Source organism: Syngnathus scovelli, chromosome 2 (genome assembly GCF_024217435.2).
Source record: "Syngnathus scovelli strain Florida chromosome 2, RoL_Ssco_1.2, whole genome shotgun sequence".
In the NCBI taxonomy this organism is placed as follows: domain Eukaryota; kingdom Metazoa; phylum Chordata; class Actinopteri; order Syngnathiformes; family Syngnathidae; genus Syngnathus; species Syngnathus scovelli.
Window position 1 is genome coordinate 14,501,566 of NC_090848.1, and position 22,697 is coordinate 14,524,262.

The 22,697-nt window shown below is 41.1% G+C and overlaps 1 protein-coding gene and 1 long non-coding RNA gene across 3 annotated transcripts; one reads left to right on the forward strand and one right to left on the reverse strand.

The window, feature by feature from the left end:
* The first annotated feature begins 383 nt into the window (after positions 1 to 383).
* src (v-src avian sarcoma (Schmidt-Ruppin A-2) viral oncogene homolog) lies at positions 384 to 22,067 on the forward strand. Of its 2 annotated transcripts, XM_049754467.2 has the most exons (13): positions 384 to 768; positions 11,471 to 11,728; positions 12,034 to 12,133; positions 12,800 to 12,817; positions 14,427 to 14,525; positions 15,239 to 15,342; positions 19,575 to 19,724; positions 19,906 to 20,061; positions 20,207 to 20,386; positions 20,684 to 20,760; positions 21,048 to 21,201; positions 21,299 to 21,430; positions 21,618 to 22,067. In XM_049754467.2, exons 2-13 carry the CDS (start codon positions 11,479 to 11,481, stop codon positions 21,824 to 21,826), a joined length of 1,629 nt encoding a protein of 542 aa, XP_049610424.1. In that variant the 5' UTR covers positions 384 to 768; positions 11,471 to 11,478; the 3' UTR covers positions 21,827 to 22,067. The 2 variants fall into 2 exon arrangements, with proteins under 2 accessions (XP_049610424.1, XP_049610426.1); XM_049754469.2 differs by lacking the exon at positions 12,800 to 12,817.
* LOC137840102 (uncharacterized) lies at positions 8,204 to 9,955 on the reverse strand. Its single transcript, XR_011086543.1, has 2 exons — positions 9,660 to 9,955; positions 8,204 to 8,797 (listed from the first exon to the last, which is right to left on the reverse strand). It is a non-coding gene; the product is annotated as an uncharacterized lncRNA (long non-coding RNA).
* Positions 22,068 to 22,697: the final 630 nt, after the last annotated feature.

The window sequence follows — 22,697 nt, forward strand, 5'->3', positions numbered from 1 at the left end:
GCAGTGCTGTACAAGATTATATTATGTACAATACAGTATGTACTAATAAAAGTAAACACAGTTGTAGATCAATTAATGAGTAAATGTAAGATATTTTTAAATCTTTATTTTCATTTTAACCAAATGTAGGGTAATATATATAATAGTATTGGACATTTAAAAATATTTTGTCCAATGAAATTAATATATTAAACAACGAAAAGCATTCAAAATGTTTCAAATTGTATTTGATTTTATCGCCATTATCGTAATTTGGCCTGCAGGATCTCCGCAGACCATCGTCAAACGCTATCAGGGGTTAATTTATGTATGAGAGGGTCAACCAATCAATGCTCGCCAGTCTGCTAAGGCCACGCCCCCTCTCCCCCTGCCTATGCCTCTGACACATCCCGGTGTTTTGAACGGAACTAACACTTCTTGGGCTGATACGGTCGCATGTCTATGCATTAAAGCAACATTTTGTGGGGGACGTGCTAATTATTTTTTTGCCGCGTCAACATGTTTGCGCCAATTGGGAGCTTCCCCGCGGTATGACCTCGGATCACCGGCGTCCCCTTTTCGACTTTCAATCGTGGCACAGACGGAGTGTGGCTGTTATTGTTCGCCCACCCTCCACTCAGCCCTTCTTTAAAAAAAAGCCAAATTTGAGGAGGTAGGGCGTTTTGGGGTCTCTATTTCACCCGTTTTCCTACGTGTACGTTAATGTTTTGACTTGAAGACGTGACCGGAACCAGGAGAGACCACTGCATACCTCCACGAGTGGGTTGGGTGAGTAAACTTGCGCTTGTCTTTTAACTGGCTAGTCACTGCGTCAAATAAAAAATAACTACGAAAACAATTTGCTACACTTAACAACCTGTTTAGATCTTATATGGACTATAATATACCAAACGGGATGCGTATTATTTCTCATATACCACACACTGGATTGATTTCCACCATCCCCGCGCAGGGGGTACTCGGTTGAGTTACGACGTTTCGGTGTTACGTAACGAATACGTCATCGCGCATCACTTGGTTGGCACGCTCAATCATCGCCGGACTTACTGGTTTTCCATGTGACAGTGGTATTGTATTTATTTATTCTAATGGGCTAGTATGTTTTAGTCCAGTTATTTACTGAAATTATAACATAACTGCAAAACTACACTCTTCACTTGTGAGATTCAAGGAGCAAATGACGTATTTGCATTAACACCTTTGTTTTTTTTGTGTGTGGCTTTTTGGTTAGGCTTTATCCAAAAGAAGGAACATGTTCAAAGCCGATATAAAAGAACAAATTTAAGTGACATAAGCAGACTCAAATTAAAGCAGCAGTTTTATCCTATATTAGGTTAGTTTTTATTTACTGTACATGCATGTTTGTATGGGAGTGGGGGGGTTCCCAAAACTGAACAACTAGCGTTGGGGGCCGCTTTTCTGTTCCCAGTTCATAAAACAAAGTCCCCAAAAGCATACTTGCTTGAGTTTGATGTGAAACAACAAAACTTCCCTTTTCAGTTCGGCCAATGCGTTGACCTCTGACATCGCAAATGGACAAAACTAAATCCCACAGACAAACACTTAACATATGTTCCCATTCAAACTCAAGACTTTCTATTTTCTTTCCTCGGTGCACTTTCTTTTTTAGACACTTTCATGCCTAGAAGTTTGGGAGAGGCTGCTTCAAATCATTCCTAGCACGTTTTTCCTTTCCTAAACCGTTCGTACGGAGTTGTCATGCGGCCACGATTAGTCTCTTCCATGAAGCGTGACTCCATGGTTAAAGTATTGCCTCTAATGTGGCGTTAATGGAAAACAAAGAGTTTTGCCCAGACCTCGTTGGTGCAATGGTGCGCCCTGTAATTTGTGGAAGGGCGGTCCCGACAGTTGGCTTGCACGTCCTCAATGAGCCAACCTGGTTTAGTGACTTCGGAACGTCCAATGCAGTTGAAAATCTTTCTGAAGTTGACCCGCCCTGAAAAGTCGGACTTGTTCTTCCCTCGGTAATCCTCTCGGAAATGTGACCTTTTTTTTTCTTTTTTCTGTGACACATATCAGAGAAGCATCAATACATTTTTAGTCATCATGCAAGCACGCGTCCATCTGCGTTTCAGTAGTGCATTAGACTAATCCCCACAGATTATGTTGGTAGTTATTTTTGTATTTTCTGACAGAATTAGGGATTTTTGGCAACAGGAAAACAGCATGTCCCCAAATGTTGCATTGAGCGTTTCTCAATGTACTGTGAGATTCTTCACCATTCACATATGTCAGTCTTTCCTAATGCTCCTTGGAATCCGATGAATGGCATGCAGCGAAAAGCCTCGAAAGGAGATCGGTGGGAAGGGGTTCTCGGGGCTGAAATTCCTGCTAATTGGCAGCATGGCTTTGGACTGGAGCCTTTTGTTCCGACTCCTCGCGGCTCGGCCTGCCCGTCGAAGTGATACGCTGGGCCTGGCTGGCATCAATGTGCCACTTGTTTCCGCAGCCATCCGGGCCCTGCAGCTACAGGACGAGTCACTTCCACTTTCAAAATTGCCTTTGTGCGCCTACTCAGAGAGGCGGAAACGAAATCATTTAGGGTTGGCCAGGCAGAGACTTGTTCTAATGTTGGACGATGTCATATTGCACACCATCGTCAGGACTATATTTACGTAACAAAACCATCAACCACACTGGACATGGACAGCTGCTGTTAGGGTTAGGGTTAGGGTTAGGGCTGCTGTTTTGGTTAACAACTAGAGTTCCTTGAACGGGCTCAACAATTAAATAGTAAACAATTTGAGGGAAGCGTTCATTAGTCGTAGTTCATAATGCACTCAGTGATTGGTTAAGCATGTTAATGAATGAATGAATAAATAAATAAATACCTAAATAAATAAATAAGTGTGTGTGTGAAATTTATCTGATCATCTAAACTGAAACAATTCATGGCAGTCTTACAAATGACTATTAAAATAAGCAATATAAAAACATACAATATTTACCAGTGATGATAGACTAATGTAAGATTGCAATCAGAGAAATGTTTCACTCTTGTACAAGAGGCTTATATCAGTATTGCAACAATTATCGTACTGTGACATCAAACCGTGTGCTTTGAATATCATTACATGATACTGATACCCCACTGGTAAGAATAAAATCTTTTAAGTAGAAAAAGCCTGATCAAAATGTAATCGCAATGGCGAAGTATGTTCAAATGAAAAGAAGCAGACGTAAAACGGGAAACGTGCAATATGTTCAAGTCAAGGTCAGTTTAAAGCGAGACTACTTTGCTGTTGTTTCCCCTGTGGATTTAACGGTTCTGAAGTGAGCACACTGTAGCCGGCGGCTTGCTGAGATCAACATTTGATTCTGCCAATGTCCCACTTTCCTTTCAATCAAATGACGATTAATTGGCTCTGAGTTTGGAGGATATATTGTAAATGTTCTGATGTTCTAAACTAGAGGAAGCTTGTTTGTTGGAGGAGAGAAGGCAGACCAACTCCAAACAGCTCAAAACACAATATTGTTTTTTTCCCCAGTGCCTAATACGTCGATCTCGCTGTCTCACTAATGGGGAGCTTCTTATTTTTTTCTGTAACGTTCTGTCCCAGTTTTGGTGCTAATTACCTGCCGGTCATGGGGTCACCAACAGCACCTGTTCACACCTCTCCCATCCACTCAAACTTGCTTCTGTTGATGTGTTGGTGGCCTACTTTTGTTGTTTATATAGATGTTGCTTCTTGGCGTTTTTCTTGTATTCACATGATTACTCCTGCCATTTACAGGCCCGCTTGATTTCCATAAAAGCTTTCAATAGGCTTGTTTGGCGATTAGGAATTGTATGATGAATTGATGTATCAATTCTTGTATGGACTATGGGGGAACACTTATTCTGCAACTCAAGTCAACTTCAGGCTTGATTGCAAAGGTTGCGTTTCTCTTTCTCACTACCTGAATGTCACACCACAAAGAAGATGGGCGATCCCAAACCACAGTCAAGTCAGTAGCTCTGGCATCAATTTGAATGGACTATCTGATAGATGTTTGATGGAGACAAACAGTGGAGGACTTGTGTCCATCCCAGCATCCATGGCCACTTCCTGTCCCGCAGCGTTGGGAATGAGCCAGAGTGACAGAGGCCACTCATCTCCACTCAATCCACCCTCTGTGGCAAAGCTATCACCTTGGTTCCCATCGCTCTGTGTGGCTTCGTGACAGGAAAAGGCGTGTTTAGCATGAAGAAAGATGCCTCTGTGTCGCTTTGTGGCAGCGCAGCTGGACAAGCTAGGTCAGGATGATGACATGTTCATGCATGAGGCTGTGCATCCGCCTTCACCCGTGCAGTGTTATGTAGTCTATGCTGACCGTTGGTACTCAATTTTTTTGCGCATATGGAGTGCTGTTGTGTAGAACAGAACATTTCTAAACTTAGATAAAACTTAAATTGCTTTTCTGTAAACTCCACCATACTTCAAATCTCATTCTGTCTGCTGGTTTGAATATTGAAATGCAGACTTGCTAAAACAAAGGAACCGTTTAGAACGCGATAAGGTGAAATCCCGTATGGAAATGAAGAAGGATAACGTCGACAGAAAAATAATAATTGAATCCCCTTCTCCGTCCAAATTGTAGCTGGGAATGACAGGTCACAACTTGTTTTTGAGAAATCTTGACACAATTTTATCCCTCAGTTTTTCTCCAAATGATTTTTTGTAAACAGAACTGGTTGCATTTGCATAATATTGTAAGGCAAGAGGCTCAACCTTGTGTTTTTGCCTGCATTTTGTAAAACTGAGCAATATTCAATTCTGGTCTGGTACCTGGGAAATGTATATATGAGTGGTGAAAACTGAAGTCACTGAAGACAACAAACGTCGGCTTTCTTTTTTTTAACACTAAATAGCATCGGGAGAAAAATAATGCAAAATCAGTTTTAGTAGAAATTTGTGTCATGCCAAATTCAGGAATTTGTTTTTAGCATGTAAAGGAAGCGTCCATTCTTTTAATACACATATGGACAAATAACACAAATAATTAACAGTGGCTCCAACGTCTGTACTGCATCACACATGTTAATGATGAACAGATCAGACTTCAAACTTTCCTTGGTGCCTCTGCGAAGCGATTGCATCATAAACGGCTACCTGCATGGCTCTCCACACACGGTGAGCTGACAGACACCATACCTGCTTTCTGTGCATTCCTGCCCTGGGCCGTACGAGCAGGCGTTAAGTTTAAACTCGCCTCGGCATTCCTGAATGATGACTGTGCTTCATGTCGCTGCTGCACCATACTGGGGAATGTCACAGCACATGCACACCTGGCTCACATATCTGAACATGTTTGCAGTTTGGGTTGATCCAGAATGTTTGGACCCCCTCCCACCACACGTATAGCGTGTACCTGGGCTGAAGTCATGAAGGCATCTCTCCAAAATGAAATTACACCTAATAATACCGCTTGCAAAAAGCATACATTTAAATAGCATTTCACTGCTCCCCCTTGCAAAAGCAAAAAATAACATTTTCTAAAATGGCCTGGATATGTTCTGAGCCTGAAATCCAAAATAATTTAATGTATGTCATACTTGGATTAAGAAGCGTGGGATGTGCGGGGGTGGGTTAAATCCATGAATTTGCAGTTGGTGCCAGCAGTGTTTGTTGTTTGGAAGTGGACATAGAATTCTTCAGTAAGCTTTAAGACAGCTGCTGCTGCTGCCACCAGCCCAACGATGTCATATGATTTGAAGGTCAGCTTAGTGGTGACGTTTGGCAAACAAAAGGTGGTTTGAACATAGTTCACTTGGAACAAAAAAAATCCACCCACATGACCATGATCCTATAGTGGAAGCCCAAACACTGCCGGCTCCTGAAAGGCTGGAATGTGACTCAGGAATGTTTGTGCTCTGGCGATTGATGAAGGCATCACACTGAATGTAATTTGTGCAGGTGGTCTCACCTTCGTTCACTTTCCAGAAATTCATTCCTCGTTACATGAGTTGGCATCATTCATCGGTGCTGCGTGTCGATTTGCGGAATGCTAGGAATTGCGTCCATGGCAACTGCAGGGATGTTCATTTGTGCTTGGAGCTGTAAATATTGACTTTACCTCCGGCCCAAGCCGGTATCAGTCCATGACGGTGGGGTGGCACTGTTGGCTTTGTGGTTGGGACTCATGCTCAGGACTCAGCAAAATCCTCCAGTCGGGGTGTGTATTAGGAGTCTTTTAAGAGTCAAGCTAGCGCTTTAGCACTGTTGGCATTTATTTGTGCGTATTGTCCCATTGTACGATTGGCTTATTGGCCGAAGTGCGTCTGCTCCCACTACCTTAGATGACGCTATGGCTCTTTTCAGCTGCTTTGCTCAACCATGTGAAGTCTCAAAACAGTTTAGCATTTTTTCAAAATATATAAACAAGAAAGGGAAACTGGTAACACAGCTGGATTTAGCTCAAAGCTTGACTTAACATGCATACTACCTGTTGTTTGTGTTGCACCAGCTTCTTATCATCGAGTTTGTAGTCAAACATTGTGGAGCACGTTCAAATCCGCCACATCCTGAATGATATGCACTAATGAACTAAATTGAACTGGAAAGTCGTGAACAAATTACAGCCTGCCTCGTCGTACCAGTCAAAAAATGCTTTGTGAAGAAGATAAAAACATTCATGACTCACTCCAGAGCAGGGATGTCAAACTCATTTTTGTCACGGGCCGCATTGTAGTCATCGTTTCCCTCGGGGGGGCATTATGACTGTCAATGTCTTCTATATACATACAATATAGGCTACACAACAAACTGATGAGTAACTAGTTTTGAAATCAGAGACTAGTAAAAACTGTTTAAATAGTTTAAAAAGAACGGTAATAAAAAATTGCTAGCAATAGCTCTCTTTAAAAAGTGAAGACAATTTGTAATTGCAATAATGACTTAAAGTCGTTGCAAAATTTGTCTTTGCGGGCCACATAAAATGATGTGGTGGCCCGCATCTGGCCCCCGGGCCTTGAGTTTGACACCTATGCTTCAGAGTATTAGTCGCATTTATTTTACGGTAACCAAGACCAATAAAAGTAACGTTTGGACTCGCACCCAAAATCCCTGTTCCCAAATCGTTGGTGCGTTTGGATACACAATACAATACTTATGCTAACGTTAGCTTTGTCTGTTGCTGTGCCTTATCTTATCTGGATTCTGGATCACTAGTTTCAAGTGATGCCTTCTGTCTAGTTTGGTTTTTGTATTTACTCACTACTAATTTTGTAAATGAGTTGTGGCAAAACAAGTAGTCACTGAGACAGCACTGTGTAGTGAGGAAGGAGCAATTGAATTCTAACTATATACCCATTTTCAGTCAGACCAACCCAATTGCTCTCATTTTCAAAAGTATGTTAAAGTAGTGAATGCACAACCCGCTTGAAGAGGCTGTGTACCAAAAAGATCACTTGACACACACTACTTCACCTCAGTTGGCGGCACAGGCGATAGCGAAAGCTGTTGGGTGTACTATCAATGTTAGTTGTGCAAACATAGCTGAGTTCAAGGAGGAGAATAAGCGAACATGCTGACATTTAACTTCGACCAATGCTAGGGTGCGTTCATTATTAGCTGAAACAGGATCGAGAGTTCTCGCAGCGATCAAACTGGTCTATCCAGTCTTGTCATTGCAAAGATAGTAGTGTTTGTTTGCAGGCCCCGACGGAACGCTGTCACGGGGTTTAGCCAGTACACTAAGGAAAAAGATGGTGATGATCAGGATGTAAACAAGAGCGTTTGGATCATGTGGCAAATTGCTGGTGCTGACCCAGGAATGACCTGGTAGTGTTGTAATTACATGACGGAGGGTATTAAAAATGAAGGAATGCATACAAGTGGGTCGACATAACGATCATAAGCCACAGACGTTGTAATCTGTGAACCCCCATGACTCGGCCAGCCGTTTGCAGAGCACTGCCACAGAGAAATGCTAAAAAGGACCAGATGCGTCTGCCCTGGAAGCAACAATTCAAAGGCTAACGTAAACGCGTCAGTTTGCATTTTGACCACAGGAACAAGCTGACAAACTGGTCTGTTGGTTTCACTTCGGACAGTCTTTGTGCCCTTATGTAAATAAATGCGTTGAAACCAAAGTGTTATCTTCACCTCACCTGCCGCTTCATTTAACCATTAGAGGAAGCTCATTTGTTTGTTCAACTCAAAGCAAGAATGGGACTTCCATAACGGCTGCATCTCTGCGCTTCTGTTTTTTTTTTTTTGCCATTTCTTTTTGTTATGAGCCCAGTTCTTATCAAATGAGCATCGACTGACATTTTAATTTGGATTATTTCTGCTAGGTTAATAGTACAAAATAATAGGTGAGGAAATGTACTAAAAAATATACTAGTGTTTATTTTCACATAAACGTGTAACTTTAGGCAGTACCCTAAAAAGAATAACAGGTTTTTGAGTAAATCATTTATTTTTATATTGCTTTACAGTTAATCAGTATGTGCTGAAAACTACATACTGCACAACAAAACCCAACCAAAACCAAAGCCACCAAATACAAAAGGCTTTAAATTAATCAATAATCAAAATTAAAAATGTTTTGTTTCAGTCTTCAATAAAAAAAAAAAAATAGTTGATGCTTGTTTTGGTTAATTTGGGCTTCAGTGATTTAACTGTCACAGTCAATGTTCAGGGTACCCACAACGCTGGTAGAAATGAAGAATACTGTTGTGGTTTTGGTCTCAGCGCACAAGCCTGAACTCGCCTCTTCACGAGTTTCACCATCTGTCAGTCTGACTTGACTTTGTTTCATCCTCACAGCGGGGAACATCTTCTCATCAAGTCTGCATACAAAATAAAAAAACATCTGAAGCAAGTTTGACCAATTTTAACGTCCTGATAGATGAAACGAATGAGATGAAAAGAAAAATTGAAGAAGAGCCATGTCGTCTTCATCACTAAGATCAGACAAATATGAACTGATGATAAGGGCTGTGAATTTTCAACCGATCAGGATCACAACACTGCTCCTATTCTAATGACAGAAGAAGTAACATTATTTTTTTTCAGTCCCAGGTTAAGTAAAGCATTTGTACGGGAAGAGCCCCAGCAGCATGACTGAAAGACTGCTTTTGGTATTCAACCAAAGTCCCTGAAGACTCCAAGGATTTGAAGCTCTTTGCCAATCCGTATGCATAATTAAGCAAACCCCTCCCCAAGCAAGCAAGCAAGCACACGCCCCCGCCTTGCCACAGGGATTTTTATGCAGCCCAGCCTCCTTCTGTTGTAGAATCTATTAGCCCTAAATGAGGCTAACGTTATTAGCTTACAGACGCTAACACAAATGCTTCCGTTCTGTCCAAACGCAATATTGCTTGTCTCCATTTATTTCCTGTTCCTGCATGCTCTTCAAAGCCAGGAAACCCTCAAGCGATAGGATTTGTGTGTGTCTTCTGCAGTCAACTGAAATGGCTTTGTTGGAAATGGAATATGATTAAAAGACTGTAGTCATATTCCCACTGGTCCCTAATGCAGTCTGTGAATTTGGAGTTTTTCCTATAGAAAATAATAGAAATTGTAATGACATATTCCCAGAAAACTTTTTCTAAGCAAGGCAAGTGTTTTATTGTTAAAATTGCTTCACTTGAAAATGTTAGCGGGTTAGTGTGACGTAGTCTTGGTGAACATGTCAGCCTTAATGCTTACGTGGGTTTTCTTCAGATACTGCAGATTCCTTCCACATTCCAAAAACATGCATGTTTGCACGACTCCGACTTCTGGTCCTGGAGTACAAGCTCCTCTTGAGTGAGGCAGACATGGCAATGAAATGAAAACGATGCACGGAGTGCTCGGCAGGCTGAGCATCTTGGTGCTCCCTGTGGGCACTCTGACCCCTGCCAACTTGTCACTATAGCTCCCAAATCAGCCTTCTCTGAAAATTAGCTTTTCATAGCAGACCCCCTGTGGTTATATCCGTCAACCATAGCGCTGCTTTGGCTTAGTGTAATCATATTCCCACACTAAGCTGTGATTACAGCCCCGTCACGAGGGCTATATAAAGCATAATGGGAAGAAAAAAGATGCACTGATCCAAAACGGACCGTTGCTCCGCTGTCTGTTCTTCATATTAACCTTTCAAGTTCTGCATTTATTAGCCAGCGTTATCTGTCGACCTTCACTCCAATAAATGAAACTGACTTTAGGGCAACATAATTCAGTGTTGTTGTTATTTCAGCCCACAAATTGAAAAACAGAAGCTTATACTGGAACGCATGTAATTCAATTTGTGATCAACCTAATAAGTTGGCCTTGGTGAAGGTCTTTGTTGTACTGAGTGGTATTGTGGTTATTATTGTTTCCCCTGCAGTCTTGTAAATAATATAATCGATTATTTCAATTGACTCACTGCTTGTGTAACGGTTCACTCTGGCTTCCGTGTCAGAAGCAGTATACAATAAGCAGTAGAAAAAATGGACGGATCATTTGAGTTGGGGAATTGCATGTGCACACGTGTGTCAAATGTGAGGAGTAGCAGCTGATGTTTGGTATGTAGCCAATGTCCTATGTCCTCAGCCCCTCTCTGGAACTTTGTTTTGGAACATACTCAAGTGTCAATTGAAGACTTTTGTCTTTTATGGCAAACAGGTTTTTGTTAGTGTTGTCTTTATGCAGCTCAGTGACAAGGTTCTTTCTTTTTCTGAGATTGTAGGTTCTGCTCATTATCACATCTCTTAGGTTACGTTTACACTCGTCAAAGTGTAAAAAAACAGCAGGTATTTGCGTTTTTCCGTACAGAATGTTCACAGAGACCTGCAAGTGTAAAATGTCGTCTATTGGGGATGTCACTTGTTCAGAAACACGATACACTCGCGTACCAACTGCGTGTTTGAAGAAATGTATACTTTAAAAAAAGTCAAGCTGTAAACACAAAGACTACAGTAGAGTTATGGTGCACCTAAATGGTTGTAGTTATTTGAAAGGAGTGAGCGCATTTATTTTGGGAGATATTTGACACAACTTGGCTAGTGTTGCTCAGGTTAAATCAATACTTTGTCAACAAGCCATAAGTGGGTAAGTCTTGAATGGGTTGGTTTATTAATTAGATTTTGTCTTTGAATTGATACTATTGTTTTCTAATTTTTGTAGATGATATGACAAAGCAGAAAGTATGACCCAGGGTATAGAAAATGTGCTCATGTGATACCAAGTGTTTGGAAAATTGTCTGGAAATTTTAGTTTTGGCATCTGATAAATTGATTTAATTATTTCGACACATGAGGTAATCTTGTTCTTCCTCATGCTTAATAATTGTATGTTCTATATTGTAATTTGCACATCTATTTCTATGTCAAAGACAATTGAAAATTAAATGTACTTCTGCTAAAATGGGTCACCACTTAAAAATATGGGTCCGGATGAGAAACTTTGATGGAGACAACTCATTATAATTGTATTGTATAGTGGCTACAATCATCACCTCATTTCCCCTCCATCTCCTGTCCTTCAATGCCCTCTAGTCCTCACAATGGGGGGATCCAAAAGTAAACCCAAGGAGGCAGCTCCACGCACCATCAGTCTTGATGCCAACCTCAGCTCCGGGGGAGGGCTTGGTGGCCACCACCTGAACTCCATCCAGCAGTCCTTAACTCCCAGTCGGACTGTGGACGGCGGCCTCGGTGGCAACCACCCCATGAATAATAAGGCCGAACTGGCCTTGTTCGGTGGCGTGGACAACAGTAGCCTCAACTCCTCTTCGAATAGAAACACACTATCAGGTGAGACACCTTTGCACAAAACTGCAGTCTCATTCTTTTGCCGTCGATTAGTTTGTTCTTGATCGATCTTGAAACTCATAGGAAATAATTACATTCAAACGTTCATATGGAAAAAACTTAACATTATCGTAATTTTGAGAAGTATGGCCTCTCCTTTTGAAACATACATCACAAAGCCAAAGTAATAGCAAAACATGCAAGTTAATTCATGGCTGCTCGCTGAAGTGAATTATTGTGAGGTATGCTGACAATGTTAATTGCACATCCTCAGGAACTGCCGTCACAAAAGTTTTCTCTCCACACAGGGGGTGTCACGACTTTTGTGGCATTGTATGACTACGAGTCTCGAACAGCTACCGATCTATCATTCAGAAAGGGAGAACGTCTCCAGATAGTCAACAACACGTAAGGAATATTGATATTGTCACATTTTTGCCAATGTGGTTTTTTTTTTTTGGGGGGGGGGGGGGGGGGGGGGGGAGGGGTTACATCTCAGAGGGCTTCGTAAAATAATATGTGACTGAAACCATCACAAAGTTGATTCCCAAGAAAATATTTCAGGTTATTTTAACATAACTTCTGATGATTTCACTTTTGCTGGGAAGCTTCCTGATGTGGTCAAAATAGGTTAGGGGGGTTCTGGCTGATTTTAATGGGGGTGGGGTCGCTTCATGAATCAATAGATGTTTAATGAACCTTGTGCTGCTTAGCCACTATCTATCTGTTGACCTAAAAGGTGGCAGCGCTAAGTACAATGGTGAATTATTGCTACATCTGTTTCCCTTGAGAAAAAAAACCTGGATCCGTAACTGGTCAAGTATAATAATTAACCAAGAGTTCTAAAGATCCTCATTCTCGTCCTCAGAGTATTGTTGTATTTGGTGACCTAGGAGGTTGTCACATTGAGAGTGTGTGGCCCGTGAAGCATGACAAGATTTATCAATATCCGATTGAAGGTTTTAGCATATTTGCTGCTATACTTTTCTGCCGCTGCTTATAACTGTCGCTTCTCTTTCCGCCCTCAAACCCCTTTGTCATCATTTCTCTTCTTCATCCATCACATTTTCCTAGGAGGAAAGTGAACTGCAGGTTTGTGAAGCTGCAATGGAATTATATTCAAGGGTGCTTTCACACAAGTGCCATTTATTCTGGATTAATTAAACTCAAGTACATTTTTCCCAAACCCAAGTGCAGACCAAACAAACTGAACAATATACCATGCCAATTCAACGATTGCAAATTGCACTCAGTGAATTTCCACCTCATTTTTAACTCATTCACTGCCATTGACAGCTATAGACGTCAAAGTTCCACTTTTAACCAGTGAATGGGATCAAGTCAACAAGGAATACAATTTGTGTATATTAGCGCTGTTTCACTCCCTCGTCCCCGATTGACAACTTTCTCTGTGAAAGCATCCTGAATGTGCTGCCTGCTGACGTGTTTGCTTGCATTACTCAACGTTTGCATTATAAATTTGTCCAAGCCACACTGGCCCCGCCCCTCGTCTCACGTTTGTCTGAGACTTTTCAGCACTTTTGATTTTTTATTGCAGTGCTGCAAAGCTTCAGAGGCTGCTCCCTAATAATGATAAGCGTACACACGCAATCCTGTCCCATTGTTATACCCACGTTCGCTATTGTGTACAAATTAGGGATGGGCATTTAGAAAAATTTCCATAAATTTTTTTCAATGATTTTTATGTTCATTGTTTAACTAATGCATTAGACCACCTGTCATGGAAATGAGGACAACACATCATTAAGTGATTTAATGAAAACGTTTTCGAATGAAATGACGTCTCAATGTGTATAATAAAAAAAAAATCTTAACTGAAGTCATCTTTTTATAGCTATACAGGGTTTAAAAAAATTGGTTCAGAAACTCAGTAAAAGTCATTGTTAAAAACGTTTTGTAACTAGCTGCTTCTTGGGCTATGACTTTAATAAACACCTCTAAAATGACAAATTTATTATTCTAATTATTTTGGAGTAAATAATCTTCCCATTGTCGTTCCATAAATTAGTTCCACAAATGCTATGATTAGGTCATGCTCACAAGATTGATATTTAAAGTATGCTAGCTTTTTTTTTTATTTTATTTTTTTTAATATTGTGGTTTTCAATTTTACACTGATGGAAGCATGACTTGATAGACTAGTTAGATGTAGCTCATTCGATTGTAGCACTCTTTATTTTTTTTTTTAAATTAGCAACTGGAAAAAATTTAGAGTGTCTCACTGGTGAGTTATTTTTAGAATAGTCCTGCGAGGTATTCATTTGGTCCTTGAGGGCTACCTCGTGCCAACCTGCACCATGCCGAGGCTTCCCCAACATGGTCGAAGCGTAACAAATATTTCAAGCTGTGCATTAGCCATTACGGAAACAATGTTTAAAAGCATATTGTTTTCCTTCAACTATTTTTAGAACTATGTCTAGAAAATTGCTTATTGGTATTCCAGTACAATACACCTCAATTGCTTCTGCATGTTGTGACCCGGCAACATAAACCTGTTGATTCAAAAGAAATAGTAGATTGATACATTTCCACACTGACAGAATACTGATCAAAGATCTACTGTGTTTACCATGCCCATCCCTGCTAGTGCGCAATAAATTCCATTTGACCATCCCAAATATTCCCACTGTCCAAGTTGTGTGTGCTTTTGTACCTCATGTCACTTGTGTTGTCATTTCAGAGAGGGTGACTGGTGGCTGGCACGCTCCCTGGCCACCGGAGAGAGCGGCTATATTCCCAGCAATTACGTTGCTCCGTCCGACTCCATCCAAGCAGAAGAGTATAGCATTTTTCTCTTGGTTTTAGCTTCACTTTTCTATTTCCTGCATGTCAACCTGGTTCTCATTAGCACTAAGGCATCTTTGTTAATAATTTACTAAATGGAAAAACGTTGACAAGCCTGGCTACTGACTAGCTTTGCTTATTATGAAGGATGGTTCTTGGACTTGGACCACAAGACTGGAGTCACATCATCGAAAGTCAAACAAATTAGTAAATTATGACAAGCTCAGAACACGAACCTAAGAATTTTTTTTGTAATCTATGATTGAGTCATCACATCCTCCATACATGCATGTCAAACTATTTCTTTTTGCAACTCCAATAATAAGGTACCGAGACGCCACCTACTAATGCAGCACTTTCAAAAAGAGAATAACTTTTTCTTTAACTTTTACTTTCTATCTGTGGGATGTGTCCCCATTCATTTGTCTGTACAATATGTTTCCTTCCTCCTTTCGTTCTCACCAAGAGGGAATGATCTGTGTTGATGTGCTTAACTAACCTTCTTAAACGTCTCCTTGTCTCACCTTTTGCCTTCCTTCTTCTGCAGTCATCTCTCACTGACTGCAGAGTCCAGGTAAGCGGCTCTTGTGATGGCATTGTGTGTGCATGCATGTTGCCTTCTTCTTATCTTTAACACCAACTCACTCGGCCTTCACCAACCAACTCTCTTCCTGTGCTTTTTGTTTTTTCCCTCTTCGACCAAACCAGGTGGTATTTTGGCAAGATAACCCGCCGTGACTCGGAGAGACTGCTGCTCAGTTTGGAGAATAGAAGAGGAACATTCCTGGTGAGAGAAAGCGAAACCACCAAAGGTGAGTTTGCAATATGTGCAATTGGAACTGGAGGAATGTAACTCACAGTACAAACTACCGTATTTTCCGGACTATAAGTCGCTCCGGAGTATAAGTCGCACCAGCCATAAAATGCCCCAAAAAGTGAAAAAAAACATATATAAGTCGCTCCGGAGTATAAGTCGCATTTTGGGGGCAATTTATTCGACAAAATCCCACACCAAAAACAGTCATGAACGAGCAACAACAGGCTAAACGATAGCAACAACAGGCTAAACGATAGGTATGCTAACGTGACAAACACAAACAAAGAGCTGAGAACGGGCCTGACGTAACATATAGAGTGATTAAGGACAACTATTACATGAAGGACAACAAACAATGAATAAATAAGAGTGTTGAATAAATGATAAATAAACAAATAATAATAAATAATAATAATAAATATAAGAGGACCAAAAATGGAGCAAGTGTACATACAGTGCCGTGAAAAAGTTTGTGAACCCTTAGGATTTTACAATATATTTGCATTTTTTTAAAGAAATAACGGAGACAAGTTCACAATAGTGTTACAGAATGGTGACACATTGCCATTATGGCTGAATACAAATTAATAGGACTATATTTTAACTATAAACACACAAGAATAACAAAATAATGAAAACGCAGTTGTGAATAAGTTTGTGAACCCTTGCCAACAGTCAGAGTTAATAGCTTGTTGCACCTCCTTTAGCAGCAATGACTTCTTGCAATCTTTTCTTGTAAGTACTGACGAGTCTCTCACATCGAGCTGGGGAGATTTTGGGCCACTCCTCCCTGCAGAACTGCTTCAGTTGTCCAAGGTTTGATGGTTTTCTTTGGTGCACTGCTTTTTTCAGGTCCGACCACAACATTTCTATCGGATTTAAGTCTGGACTTTGACTGGGCCACTCCAGAACATTGAATTTTTTCTTTTTGAGCCATTCCGATGTTGATTTACTTGCATGCTTTGGATCATTGTCCTGTTGCAGCATCCAGTTTCTTCCTAACTTGAGCTTCTTTACAGACGGTTTAACGTTTTCTTCCAGAATATTTTGGTAAACCTCGGAATTCATGATTCCTTCTATGATGGTAAGTTGCCCTGGTCCTGCTGCTGCAAAGCAGCCCCATACGAGTACTCGTCCTCCTCCATGTTTTACAGTAGGGATGAGGTGCTTTTGTTGATAAGCTGTGTTTGGTCGTCTCCAAACAAATCTGTTTTGATTTTGGCCAAAAAGTTCTATTTTAGATTCATCAGTCCATAAAATGTTGTTCCAAAATTCTTGAGGCTTTCCTATGTGCTCTTGAGCAAATTTTAACCGAGCTGCAATATTCTTTTTTGATAGTAATGGCTTCTTCCTTGCTACCCTTCCATGAAGGTTATTCTGAGCCAGTCTTTTTCTGATGGTGCTGTCATGAACTTCAATTCCTTTGCTTGAGAGAGATTTCTGAAGGTCTCTAGAGGTAAGTCTGGGGTTATCAGTGACTTCTCTCACCATCTCTCTTTCTGCTCTGCCTGTTATCTTCCTTGGACGACCAGATCTTCGAAGTGAAGTAGTTACTCCATGTTCTTGGTACTTGTAAATCACTTGTCTTACAGTTGAAACATGTAGCTGCAGATCTTTGGCTATGGTTTTGTAACTTTTTCCAGATTTGTGAGCTGCAATTATTGCTCCTCTGTGGTCTGGAGACAGCTCTTTAGATCTTCCCATTGCTAGATTTGTAATGTTTGTGTCCACGCAGGTATAGCTCTACTAAATGACAAGTACATTCAGGTGAGTATACAACAAGTGTGGCTTTAAGGTCTGTCAAGTCACATGAAATTACCCGAAGTCATCTAGTATTGAAAGACATGTCACACAGTCAGTTTTAACTTCTATAGGTGGAAAGGTTCACAAACTTATTCACACCTGTGTTTTGATTTTTTTGCTATTTTCTTATGCTTCCTGTTAAAACAGGGTTTTGCAGATTTGTGTCAATGCTAACTAGCCTTGTGTCAATATCCTGTAACACTTTTGTAAACTTGTCACCGTCATTTCTTTAAAAAAAGTGCAAATATATTGTAAAATCCTAAGGGTTCACAAACTTTTTCACGGCACTGTACAGCAGACAGTGGACTTGGATATGGTGCTTTAAAGTGTTAATTAGTTTATTTGATGTTTTCTCTATTTTTTATGTTTTGAATATGTTCAAGATAAAGATATAAAAGCATGTGAAGTGATCAACTATACTAAAAATAACATGGGAAGTGGTCAACTATACTTATAAGTGATGTCTTAATGATCAAGTAAAGATTTGTGAAAAAAAACATATATAAGTCGCTCCTGAGTATAAGTCGCCCCCCCACCCAAACTATGAAAAAAAACGCGACTTATAGTCCGGAAATTACGGTAAACCTTTAATACAGTAGAAGCTAAGGTCAAACACAGTCTGTTAGGATGCTTAACTGTACAGACATTTATAGATTGTGTTTGAAACTTAATAGCTTTAATATCAACACTAGTACAGATTGCAATTTTCAGGAAGTGGTGAGCTAAACGCTGTGTGCCTTGATGCCTGTCATAGTTTGCCTACCACCCAAAAATGTACACCTCGTGGGTAATTTAAAACGTGACACTGTAGTGTAGGAGTGAACCCGCTTCACACATGTATTGGCCAACAGTCAAGAATTGGATAGGATTTCATGCCTTTCTCAGCGGTGGTCAGGAAGTAAAGTGACACCTCTCCCATAACATTTTTTTTTGTTGACAGCAGGTCCAGAAAATGTTTGTAATTGCTTTTATATCCAAACTGCATTGAAGTGTGAATTCAGCCAACCAGTATTTTTTGTGGGGAGGGGGGGGCTGCCTATTTCTCCAAATGTGTCTTTAAACAAGCCGTTCCCATTTTGGCAGCTCTAAACTGGTCACCATGTTAATGCAAAGCTACAGTGAGTATAATACTTACATTGGCCAACCGAGCATCAGGGGGCTGCGCTCACACTGCAAATTTATTGAGAACATGCATTATAAGGAAATGGTTAGATTAATTAGAATTTAAACCATAATTTCAAATTGTAAGGACAAAAACAAAACACCAACCATTGAATTGTTGTAGCTCTTTATACGTATAGCCGCTTTATTTTTGATCTTTTCAAGTTTATACGGATCCGCTTGAATTCCATGAAACGTCTCTCCAGACATGTTTGAACAAGAAGCGTGATAAAGCTTTTTTTCCCCCTCAGCTGTGCGGGCCTAACTTGGGCAGATGGGATAAGGTCCGATGAGATGCCTGTAGGGCATGTTGAAAAAGATGCTTCCGATAGGCCGCATTCTCCCTTCGGGTTCAGCTGTTTATGTATGTGTGTGTCCTATTTCTGGTGATTAGGCCCTGCTTCAAATGAGAAACAGGGACGGTTTAGGGAAGTCAGAGGGGAAAAATGACTGTGAGAAGGAGCAATGTGGAGGTCCTGGCTGGCTGGCTGGGTAAGCCAGACAGAATTAGGTCAGTGTGGAGATGAGTCCTGTTTAACCACGGGCCATTATCGCCCACTTTATACATGTGAAGAAGGTGGGGGGCATTACCAGGGGCTAGGGGGGGTGGACTGTCATCAGACATTTCACTTGATTGAGATTGCCCTCTAGTGGTATAAACACCGCATTGCATGTGATATTCACAGTGGACCCACACTATGGCTCTCTCAATTTCTTTCTATTTGTCTTTCTATTGGTCTCTATCTCTCTCTAGGATTATTTCTTTGGGGGGTACCGAAGAATATCCCAGGGTTTCCGCAAAACAAAGCCTTTTTTTTCTCACAAACCTTAAAAAGAAAAATCTTCAAAAAAACGCCGATGAAGATTCCTATATGTTCCGGGGGATATGTGGAAATGTTGAAGAAAATTCCCATAAAAATCTGAAAATTCCCAACGTTAATTATATGTACTGGCACCTGATAATTCAGGAGGGGAGGCCAGTGCCCCCCTCCCCTAGCTTTGCCAATGCCTCCCATACCACATCTACAATAATTTCTGAAGTTCAAAGCGCACATAAAAAAGCCGCAACAGCAGCAACCAGTGATGTAATTTCCAAAATGGCTGACAAGAAAAAGCTTTAATACTTTATGACTGCCTGTCACATAGTATCACATGGTGCAACAGCATCACGTTGCTTCATTTAGCTGTTTTTACTCAAACGAGCGGAGGTGTTTGTAAATGTTATTAGTCTTGATATTTGTCGTGCCGTGTTTCTCTGCATAGGTGCCTATTGTTTATCTGTGCTGGACTACGACAACACCAAGGGGCTGAATGTGAAACACTACAAGATCAGGAAGTTGGACAGTGGCGGCTTTTACATCACATCCCGCACGCAGTTTAGCACTCTGCAGCAGCTTGTCAATCACTATCGCAGTAAGTCAATTAGCATTATTGAATCCTCATGACTTTTAATATTACATTGGAAGATATGGTGAAAACGTTCAACCCATCTTCATTATCAATTTTAATGACATTCTGGTGTCACTTCCTGTGATGCCTGCGTATTTACCAGTGTGCCATTACTGACACTGTTTGTTGTCTCTTGTGTCTCCAGAGCACGCTGATGGGCTTTGCCACAGTCTGACAGACATTTGCCCAGTGCTGAAGCCTCAAACTCAGGGCTTATCCAAAGATGCCTGGGAGATCCCCAGAGAGTCTCTTCGTCTAGACCTCAAGCTTGGACAGGGCTGCTTTGGAGAGGTTTGGATGGGTAAGCATGGCTTTTCATCCAGCCCGATTTTATCATAGAACCAAAGACTATGAAAAAAATCTGGTAACGTAATGAATGACTTGACACGGTGGTCACAGTCCTATTTCTTTTTACGAGTTGGCTGCTTGAACTTGTCCTCTATCAGGAACATGGAACGGTACAACCCGAGTGGCAATCAAGACTCTGAAACCTGGCACTATGTCCCCGGAGGCCTTCCTGCAGGAGGCCCAGGTCATGAAGAAACTGAGGCACGAGAAGCTAGTCCAGCTTTACGCCGTGGTGTCAGAGGAGCCCATCTACATCGTCACCGAATACATGGGAAAAGGTTCGCATGGATGTTGGTTGATTCGTTATGCAATGTCTCGTCATGCTTCACAATAACACAGTTAGTTTTCTGTTTAGTTCCTGCAAAAAGACAAAAAAAAAAGCAATGGGCCTCCAGCCTTGTCTGTAACTGACATTTATATAAGATTTATTGAGGTTTGGGCTTGTCTTGTAGAAACATTTTATTCTTCAGATTCAACATTTTGAATGACTGTTGCCAAAATGCTAACTTGTATATGACAAAGGAACCTTAACCAGTGTTGTAATGCTATGTCACTTTCCGTGTACCTGTCTACAGGTAGTTTACTGGATTTCCTCAAAGGTGAAATGGGCAAGATGCTCCGACTCCCTCAGCTAGTTGACATGGCATCACAGGTCAGTGGAAATAATTTAGCCGTATCCTTTTTTGTCTGTCCTTTGTCAGTTTTATTGTGTAAATGAATGTAAGTGTATGTCAGCCACAAATAGTTGTCATTTGCCTTTTTAGGTCATTTTTGCAACATCATTCAAAGGACAGACAATGTAATGGTCATGTGCCAAGTGACGGATAACAAATCGTACACAATTAGAGAATGCATGACGAGATACAATGTGGTCATCTACAACCGTACATTTGTAGGAAGACTGTTCTGAGTTGGTATCTGGTTCTTCTTCTTGGTCAGATTGCTTCCGGGATGGCTTATGTGGAGAGGATGAACTACGTGCACAGAGACCTGAGAGCTGCCAACATCCTAGTGGGAGATAACCTGGTTTGTAAAGTGGCTGATTTTGGCCTGGCTCGCCTCATCGAGGATAACGAATACACAGCCAGACAAGGTCAGCAAGGATTCGACCTCCATCTTGAATCTCCACATTGGGGATACTGGCATTCATTTATTCATGTGAGCTATGGCTGTGTGAACTTGTTGCGCAGGAGCCAAGTTCCCCATCAAGTGGACGGCTCCCGAGGCGGCTCACTACGGTCGCTTCACCATTAAATCTGACGTTTGGTCATTCGGGATCCTGCTGACCGAACTGGCCACCAAAGGAAGAGTCCCATATCCAGGCAAGACATCTTTATTTAGGTCGTGGTTTTCCAATTTGCTCGTCTTAACAGTGGTACCACTGAGTTATGTTGGAAAAAAAAGCCCAACACAACTTAAAGCAATTGAAAGAGCAGACTGAGCCAGCAAAAGATTTCTCTCCTGTCATGTGTTCGAAAAGGTGCCAAAATTTACCTCGCCCTCTTCCAGGTATGGTGAACCGGGAGGTTCTGGACCAGGTGGAGCGTGGTTACAGGATGCCGTGTCCAGCAGAGTGCCCAGAATCTATGCACGACCTGATGCTGACATGCTGGAGGAAAGAGCCCGAGGAGAGACCCACTTTTGAGTACCTGCAGGGCTTCCTAGAGGATTATTTCACCTCCACTGAGCCTCAGTACCAGCCCGGAGAGAACTTGTGAGGCAGCGTGCACGTGAAAAACATCAAACCGGCCTCAATGGCAGCAACATTTCAGTCCAATCAGCAGCAACTTCAGGTCTTGTCCAAAGCGACTGCCTCGCAGACCGTAGTGTTCCACAAGGAGGGATCCATTCGTGCTCTTTGCTCATACACCAATTTTTTTGCATCACCCCGGATGCTTGGCCTCTTTTCTCAAGCTGGTGATGTTGACACAAAATAAACATTGCAAAGTGGCACTGAGATTGTTTTCCTCAAATCCCTGTTGAACACTGGCTTGTCGTCTTCCATTTTTAATTCTGATCAACAGACCGCCATCAGCGGGATGAGTTCAGTTGCAAAAAAAAAAGAAAAAAAGATTGCTTTCTTAAACAATTTATTTTCGGGTGTGGCTGACACCCTGCGACTGGAGGCAAAGTCTGTCTCAAATTAGTTTAAACAAATGGCTACTGATAAAAGTTCATCTCAGGATGGAGAGGAGCAGAATTTTGCAGCAAAAACATTTGTGCCAATTACATTTTTCTACTCTCGTCCACTGTGCAAAGGTACTGACTCTTTTCACATGATTAAAATGTACCAACTTCTAGCATTTGAATCAAAAACAGAAGAATACTCATTCACATTTCCCTATTTTTGAGACCTCCCCCTTCCATTTTGTGTGCTTTTCTAGCACAACCATACACTGTAGCTAATGACCCTCATGATCATGTGTTTGTGCCTCCGATTAGCTTGTCGGTAACTCTCCCAAACACGTCATGCATGACAAATTATTTGGTTTCTTAATTAAATGTAAATATTATGACTGTTTATAATTTGTATATACAGCATACATATATATCTTTATAATTTATTTCATTTAAAAAAATAACATTATA

Bases quoted from the DNA above. Each gene is read 5' to 3' on its own strand.
- src (XM_049754467.2), top strand. From the start codon at position 11,479: ATGGGGGGATCCAAAAGTAAACCCAAGGAGGCAGCTCCACGCACCATC. The intron at 11,729-12,033 runs GTGAGACACCTT...CTCTCCACACAG, and splicing joins GAATAGAAACACACTATCAG to GGGGTGTCACGACTTTTGTG. The intron at 20,387-20,683 runs GTTCGCATGGAT...ACCTGTCTACAG, and splicing joins CACCGAATACATGGGAAAAG to GTAGTTTACTGGATTTCCTC.